Source organism: Lactuca sativa, chromosome 7, assembly GCF_002870075.4.
Source record: "Lactuca sativa cultivar Salinas chromosome 7, Lsat_Salinas_v11, whole genome shotgun sequence".
Classification (NCBI taxonomy): Eukaryota; Viridiplantae; Streptophyta; class Magnoliopsida; order Asterales; family Asteraceae; genus Lactuca; species Lactuca sativa.
Window position 1 is genome coordinate 18,014,435 of NC_056629.2, and position 8,351 is coordinate 18,022,785.

Genomic DNA, 8,351 nt, shown 5'->3' on the forward strand with positions numbered 1-8,351 from the left:
TAAATAAATATTAAATTTAAAAAAATGAAAGAAAAATGAAAAATAAATACCCCAAGGGTATTATAGTCATTTCAATTTTTGGAGGGACCATTTTCACATACAAACCACTTCAAAAGGACTACGAAACCAAAAAAGTCACTGTTTGGACTAAAATCCCAAAATTTTGCATACCACATGGACCATTTTTGCAATTTTGTCAAAAAAAAAATACAAACTTTTAGCTTTAGCGAATTAGAAATGCCCAAAAAAGAAAATAAAAACCGTTCCTTTTTGTCAAAGGCTTTTAAGCTAGGGATTGATTTCGATTTTCGCTTCGCCTCACCCGGCGAAACCCGACCCGAAAAATTCATTACCCGTATAAATGCCGATGCGCTGCACTTCTTGTCAATGTTTTCATCTCCAAATCCCCCCAAAGAACATATACCCTAACGAGCGAATTTTGCATTCGATTTACAAAGTTATCGATCTATAAGGTCTAATCTATAATCATACGCTATGCCTGCCAATTCGTATTCGCTTGCATTTAATTAGTTAATTCTCTGTAGGTGATTTGCCAAACCTAAAATTTCGCAGTGTGTGATCGAGGAACGTGATTTTGCAGGGGTTTAGGAGAGTTATGTCGTTTGATTTGATGCTAAAGCCGTCGTGCGATGGCTGTAGATCGACGGTCGAGTTGTACGGTAGCAACTGCAAGCACATGACGCTGTGTGTGACTTGTGGCAAAACCATGGCTGAGAGGAAGGACAAGTGCCGTGACTGTGGCACCACCATTACTCGTCTAATTCGGGTTCTTTTCTCTGCTCTTTAAAATTGAGCTTGCATCTTTACGAACCATTTCCTTCCTGTCTAATCGTTTAATGTCGATCTGCAACAACAGTTATTTAAAACGTTTGATACCGAAGTAAACAAATTAGTGTGCATCTGATATTGTTCCGATTAAATATTTAATACATGATAATAAGTTTATAATTGGATTGATACATCATTGAAACATGATCCGCGGTTTTAGTATTGACATGAATGCACAGGCATATGCTTGTATGTTTTGGGATAGTGTTGCTGTTTGCCCATAACTTCTAATCATCCAACTAAAGTGATCTTCTAGATGTGGCTTTAGAGTCAATAGTTTATGACTTTGTGTGTGTTTTTCAGCATGGATGGGGTGTCTCTGAACATTTTGTGCAAGTTAAGTCAGTTTGATCCTTGTTTGATACAGCTCCTAATGTGGTTTTGCACGACCCTTTTGGTTACATTAGAGGGGTGGTGGGAAATCGTAGTCATTTGTGTCAGTTGTGTGTGCTTTTATCCAATTTAATTTAGTTTTCACACTAAATTTAGAATTGTTTAATGTGTATATATTATTGTACTCGGCTTATTACAACGTTACAGTACAAGTTGTACTAGTGACACTCAGAATTATATTCACTGTTTACATCTAGAAGTTAGGTCAGCTTTGGCTCGACTTTTGGATGGTTCAAAATGTGGTTTTGACTAAAACTTTTGTTGGCATCTGGATCACGGTGTGTTTCTGTTGATGCAATTTTTTGGCTCAAAAGGCATAATTTGTGTCATTGCTAAACTCAGTGGTTTAGCATGGTTTAGCAAGCTAATAATCTTCACTCTTAGCAATCTGTATCTTAGGCTTATGCTGAACCTTTCCACATTCTTATTCTTGAACATATTTGTATTCACACATCTCCTCAGTATCTTTTGAGCTGCAATTGTTATCCTTTTTATATTCCAGGGTCTGTCTCTACTAAGGTTATTTTGTTGCTGCTTTGAACTATGGTAGCTGACCTTATGCTTTGATTTAGACCCTCTATGATCCGGTGGTACCATATTTGATGAAAACAATGAATTTTATTGGCTCAATTGATACCAAATTGTTTTGTTAGAAAAGTATTTGTTAAACTATCTCTCCAAGATACTTGCCATTTGAGCCTTGATCATATATCGAAATGAGCTATACCCTTTTATACTTATAGTGAAACTAATTTGTTTGGGATTCGTGATAGTTCCTGTTTGATCCATATTTTTCATCTGCATGACTTCATCAATGCCTGTTCTCTCTTTTATTTTATGTTCTTATCTTCATAACTTGATTACACAGGAATACAATGTCCGGGCGAGCTCAGCCAGTGAAAAGAATTACTTCATAGGAAGATTTGTGACTGGTTTACCGAGTTTCTCTAAAAAGAAAAATGACAACAAGTGGTCTCTTCAGAAAGAAGGATTACAAGGACGCCAAATCACAGACACCCTATGGGTATATATTTACTTCCTAAGCATAAACATATATTGCTTCTATTTTCTTGTATTCTGCCTGGCTTAATTCTCAAAAATGCTGCTTGGGTTGTGTAGGAGAAATTTAAAAATAAACCTTGGCTTTTGGAGGATGAAACTGGACAATTTCATTATCAGGGAGTTCTTGAGGGTGCACAAACAGCAACATACTACCTTCTAATGTTACAGGGGAAAGAGTTTGTTGCAATCCCTGCTGGATCATGGTATGCACAAACTCCTCCTTTTTTTTACTAAATGAACTTGATGCATACATGACTTGATCCAGATAAATATATAAGGGTATTTCTTTTTGAGTTAATGCATACAATAGTTCTTACTGGGTTAAGTAGGGGGGGGGGGTATGTTTGTTCTTTTTTTCTTCTAGATATGCATGCGAGTTTGAGAAAAAACATTGAGAGAAATGAGTAGTTATTTAGAATTTAAATTAGTAACAACTATCAAATAAACAATCATTTGCTATTCTGCATTGCCTCTAAACAGAAGGGTAAACAAAAACAACAATACCCAAATCCCATATGAAACACGAGCCCTCAATGGAGGATAAAAGTAAGAATGTAAATACTGTATGAAAAGCACAAATAGATAAAAAAAAAAAGAAAGATACTAGGAACTATACTATTCCACTACCCTGATTTTAAGCCTAAACAGAAGGGTAAAATGGTCATTTATTCACATTTAAAGATTTCATTCGATTAAAATGAAACAGATAATGTGTATACAGCACTTGATGATGCCATTAGTGATATACAACAAACACTTGTTATTATTGCATTTGGTGTTTAGGTACAACTTCAACAAAGTTGCACAATACAAGCAACTTACACTTGAGGAAGCAGAAGAAAAGATAAAAAACAGAAGGAAAACTGCAGATGGGTATGAAAGATGGATGATGAAAGCTGCAAACAACGGGGCGGCTGCTTTTGGTGAAGTTGAAAGGCCTGATGACAAGGAAGGTGGTGGTGGTGGAGGTGGTGGCAGAGGGCGTAAAAAGAATAATGCAGATGATGATGAAGGGAATGTGTCAGATAGAGGAGAAGAAGATGAGGATGAAGAGTTTGCAAGGAAAAATAGACTTGGACTTAATAAAAGAGGAGGTGATGATGATGAGGAAGGCCCTAGAGGTGGTGATCTTGATTTTGATGATGATGATATTGAGAAAGGTGATTGTTTTGTTATTTGGATAATGGAATGGAACGACACATTCCATTTACTACTTGAATTTGAATTTTCCATGAGAAATGAAAATAGGTTGTTTGTTTATTTGTTATTATATGTGTGATTTCAGGTGATGACTGGGAGCATGAGGAGATTTTCACAGATGATGATGAAGCAGTTGGTAATGATCCTGAAGAGCGTGAAGACTTATTAGCCCCTGAAATCCCTGCTCCTCCTGAAATCAAACAGGTTCACTTTAAAAAAAACAGATAAAATTAAAATATTGTATTTTAAAACATTAAACAATATATATAATATATATCCAGGATGAAGACGATGAGGAAGAGAATGAAGAACAGGAAGGAGGACTGAGCCAATCTGGGAAGGAGTTAAAGAAGCTGCTTGGGAAAAACAATGGTGTCAATGATTCAGAACCAGAACAAGATGATGATGATGACGATGATGATGATGTCAGCATCTTTCTTCATTTATTAATAATAACATATAGAGTAAATTACATTTTTGGTCCCTGAGTATAGCTGATTTTTGCAATTTTGTTCCCAAAAATTTTCATTTTACTTGGAACTGGAATAAATAACGTTGTAAGCATCTCAAATGAGGACCATTGTTGCAAGAGAAAACATTTTGGGACGAAAATAGCAAAAAAGCTACATTCAAGGACTGAATTGTAATTGTCTCTAAAATATACTTGGAAAGCATTTAATTTTAATTTTTGATATGAGTAGATTGAAGATGAAAGTTCCCCTGTTCTTGCACCAAAGTCTAATAACGCACCTTCAAAGCGTATGAATCTACCAAAAGAAGAACCCGTTGATAACAGCCCTTCAAAGACGGTTTCCACAGGGTCCGCTCGTGGGACCCCCAATTCATCCAAGTCATCAAAGGGAAAGAGGAAAAGCAATGACGAGGCTAAGCCTGCAAATGGTTCAAAGAAAGTAAAAACCGAAACTGTAAGTTTTACTTTTTTTTAGTCCCTGATTTTTAGGTTCTTGTAGCCGTTTTTTGCCTTTTTGTAAAATGACTATTTTTTGTCCCTGAGCATATAGCTGATTTTGGTTAAAAAATATAGGCATTTGAGTAATCTAGATTACATATTTGGTTGTAATTTAGTGTTTTGTTAATGTTTTAAAGAGAAAGTTATGGTATTGAATCAATGTTTTCAGGAGGTGAAAGGTGTGAAGGAAGAGCCTGCAAAAAGCAGTGCTCCCACAAAAGGTGCATCGGCTTCAAAAGCATCAGCAGCGGGGGCCCCACAAACAGCATCTACTAATACTAATACTGGGCCAGTGACAGAAGATGAAATTAGAGCAGTTTTATTGCACAAGGCACCTGTTACTACACAGGATCTTGTTGCTAAATTTAAATCCCGGCTACGCTCCAAAGAGGTATTGTATTGTTTTCTATTTGAAAAAGAAATATATATATATATATATATATATATATATATATATATATATATATATATATATATATATATATATATATATATATATATGTTTTTTGGTAAAATGATGAACGTGTGTATGTTGTCGTTTTTGGTTTGGTTGTAGGACAAGAGCGCGTTTGCTGAAATCTTGAGGAGGATTTCCAAGATACAGAAGACAAATGGTCCGAGCTATGTGGTGTTGAGGGACAAATGAAAATATGAAATATGAATTCAACTTTCTCTTTATGGATGACTTTAGTTTTGTCTTTTGTGTGCTGACTACTGACAACTTTGGTTTTGTGTCTATGTGTACAATAAATCTATTGTAAATTGTCAACGACTCTCTCTACTCTAGAGTCTAGGGGAATACACAGACATATAACCTATAAAGAGTTGTAGGCGTCTGATTATGCATGCCAGCCATTTCGTCTACTTTTAAAGGTTTTCCTTGTTTGGTTTCAAAACCCAACTAGTCTTTCTTTAATAGCAATTAGCATGAACAAGAATACAGGATTGGGTTATATTTACTCCAAATATCCTTCACAAGTATCAAACGTGAGTATGATGAAAAATGTACCCTATTATGTTGACTTGTAGTTGTGGAGATCCATGGTTGTCGGATTAAGGGTGCATAATTTTTTTTTTCTTTTGGCTTTGCTCGAATGGAATTTTAGACTCCCAACGTCTTTCTATTGCACCTTATATTATTGTAAACAATATATTATGATTGTTAGTAAAAGACCTCTCTAGTTCACTTGTGTATTTACCATGATAATCCTAATCGTAAGAACCACATAAGTTTTCTTCTTACATTTTTCTCACATCTTAAATTTGTTGTTGTGGTTGTGTGTGTGTGTGAATTATAGAAAGTCGGATAACTATTTGAACATTGTAAATCGTTTCTAAAGTCAAAACTTTTATATTTTTCTGTTTTGATTAAGTTTTTGTGCCTTTAGGTTTTGCCACAAATCTTTAGTAACTTTGACACTTTTAGTCCTTGCAGTCAAAAGTTTTACATTTTGATGTTTTTGCCACAAATCTTTAATGAATTTGACACTTCTCGTCCTTGTACTCAAAACTTTTACATTTTGACATAAAAAACCTTCTTTCGAATTTTGCCACCATATTTCCCAACTTTGACAACTTAAACATTATTGCCACAATATTTTTGAATTTTCTCCACCAATATCCCTTTTTTTTTGTTATATATTTTTGACATCAAATTTCATGGGATAAATATCTATCTAAATTGATTAACTTTTAATGGATAAAAATTACTAAAATCAAGAAATAGATCTATCTATTCACGACTATTAAAATTGATGCGGTTTTAATATTCATATATTTAAAATAATTAGAAATTGATGTGGTTTTAATATTCGTATATTTAAATTAATTAAAATGTGTCATAATTTTAATGATTAATCGTAAATCGGATTGATTTTTGAAACCTGTTTCAAACCAACCGGTGTTTGTGCATCTCTAACTAAATTTTGTGTAAATGCAACCCCATTTTTCTATATATGTTTCATAAGGAAATCTCACAATGGATATTTTGGGCTTATTGGGCTTCCAAGCGATATAACTTTACTGGGCAAGATATTTGCCCAGTGCCATGTTGATAGCACCATCATGAGTCCATAACAATCAACAATTCACATGTTGTCTTCTTTGATTGATTCTCTCCATCAGTTTCAGTTATGTCCACAAAAATGCTGTGTGCTCTATCACGCACCCGATTTCTGCCATCATTTTCAATTTCAATTCACCAACTTTCTTCCTCCGGAAGTCTCTCATCCTCCGCCGTAACCCCTAAACACCGATCACATCAGCATGTCGGAACAACCGCAGATCGTTGAACACGTGGTCCTCTTCAAAGTAAAACCAGATGCCGACTCTAGCAAACTCGCGGCTATGGTGAGTGGACTCAACGGCTTAGCATCACTCAACCTCACCCTCCACCTCTCCTTCGGACAACTCCTTCACTCTCGGTCATCGTCGCTTACCTTCACTCACATGCTTCACAGTCGGTACAGATCAAAGGAGGATCTCCGGGAGTACGCCGTTCATCCTGAGCACGTTCGTGTGGTCAACGAGAATAAACCGATCATTGATGACGTCATGGCCGTTGATTGGATGTCTAATGGTGGTAGTGTCTCACCGAAGCCAGGGTCGGCGATGAGAGTTACATTTCTGAAGTTGAAGGAGAATTTAGGGGAAAATGAGAAAGCTAGGGTTTTGGAAGTGATTGGAGAAATTAAAGATCAGTTTCAAGCGATTGAACAGCTAAGTTTGGGTGAGAATTTCTCTCATGACAGGGCGAAAGGGTTTACGATCGCTTCAATCGCTGTTTTGCCTGGGCAGGCTGATTTGGAGGCACTGGATTCAAATTCGGAGATTGTGAACTCGCAGAAGGAGAAAGCCGGTGATTCCATAGACAGCGTGGTGGTTGTTGATTATGTGATTCCACCTCCGCAGGAAGCTAACCTCTAATGGATGCCTGTTCCAGGTTCTTTACTTTTCTTTGAGTACGTGTTGCGTTATGTTTAATCCTTTGTTGAATAATATTTATGTATGTGATGCTCTTGTGTTATCAATGTATATAACGATTGTTTCATTCTTTTCATCTTTTGCCCATTTGTATCATTCCAAAAATCCTTATTCATCCCATTGACCACATTTCTCACCATATATAACTACATATCTCTAATTTCAACTTTCTTTATTGGTCGTTTTACTATCAATAGGAAGACTGAAATAAATACAGGAAAACTTAGTCGCTTTACAACCAATAAATATTGTCATTCGTTCCACTTCATCATAATCGACATTCACTCCATAAAAAATACTTTTCATAATACTAATATTTAAATCAAGATGCCAAAATAAAAACATCTAAGAATTGGTTATACATTTCCATAGGACGAATCCCCAAAATGTTTACGTGACATCTGAAAATTTATTCAAATCCAACTTGAACACATTGAAACACACCTTTACTTTGAGCTCGAGACCATAGCCACATACAAATATTCGATTGATAAAATAAATTAGAAAAAAAAAAAAGATAACAACTCTTGTCCAGGTGACATTTTTACAAGATCGAGTCATGTAACGAAAAACAAAGCTGGATCAAAGTGCATCCATTTTATAATTACTCCTATAAAAACAAAGCTGGATCAAAGTGGTTGTGGAAAAAATAAGTAATTGAAAAAAATACATATAAAACTGTTTTCAAAGGGTGTTACTTTTGACATACTTGTCAAAGTGTAAGAAACAATAAAATAACCTCCCATTTGGAGATGTTTTGTACAATAAGATATATGTAACCCCTAAACTAATCTTTTAAAAATATTTTAGTTTGGTTATTATATTTTGTTTAAACTATCATTGGTCGTTAAACTTGTTTATTTTGTTTATGTTGGTCACTATAACCGGGGATAGG

General features: G+C 35.3%; 2 protein-coding genes across 3 annotated transcripts; both read left to right on the forward strand.

Moving 5' to 3' along the window:
• Positions 1-322: 322 nt before the first annotated feature.
• LOC111890926 (transcription initiation factor IIF subunit alpha) lies at positions 323-5,370 on the forward strand. 2 transcript variants are annotated; one of them, XM_023887000.3, is made up of 10 exons: positions 323-473; positions 602-787; positions 2,111-2,266; positions 2,362-2,507; positions 3,088-3,464; positions 3,590-3,708; positions 3,786-3,929; positions 4,206-4,430; positions 4,644-4,865; positions 5,031-5,370. In XM_023887000.3, exons 2-10 carry the CDS (start codon positions 617-619, stop codon positions 5,118-5,120), a joined length of 1,650 nt encoding a protein of 549 aa, XP_023742768.2. In that variant the 5' UTR covers positions 323-473; positions 602-616; the 3' UTR covers positions 5,121-5,370. The 2 variants fall into 2 exon arrangements, with proteins under 2 accessions (XP_023742768.2, XP_023742767.2); XM_023886999.3 differs by having other exon boundaries at positions 324-473; positions 546-787.
• A 1,209-nt stretch (positions 5,371-6,579) lies between these two features.
• On the forward strand, positions 6,580-7,532 carry LOC111890927 (stress-response A/B barrel domain-containing protein UP3). Its single transcript, XM_023887002.2, has one exon. It carries the CDS (start codon positions 6,740-6,742, stop codon positions 7,397-7,399), a length of 660 nt encoding a protein of 219 aa, XP_023742770.1. The 5' UTR covers positions 6,580-6,739; the 3' UTR covers positions 7,400-7,532.
• The last annotated feature ends 819 nt before the right edge of the window (positions 7,533-8,351 follow it).

Bases quoted from the DNA above. Each gene is read 5' to 3' on its own strand.
- LOC111890926 (XM_023887000.3), top strand. From the start codon at position 617: ATGTCGTTTGATTTGATGCTAAAGCCGTCGTGCGATGGCTGTAGATCG. The intron at 2,508-3,087 runs GTATGCACAAAC...TTTGGTGTTTAG, and splicing joins GCAATCCCTGCTGGATCATG to GTACAACTTCAACAAAGTTG. The intron at 3,930-4,205 runs GTCAGCATCTTT...TGATATGAGTAG, and splicing joins ATGATGACGATGATGATGAT to ATTGAAGATGAAAGTTCCCC.
- LOC111890927 (XM_023887002.2), top strand. From the start codon at position 6,740: ATGTCGGAACAACCGCAGATCGTTGAACACGTGGTCCTCTTCAAAGTA.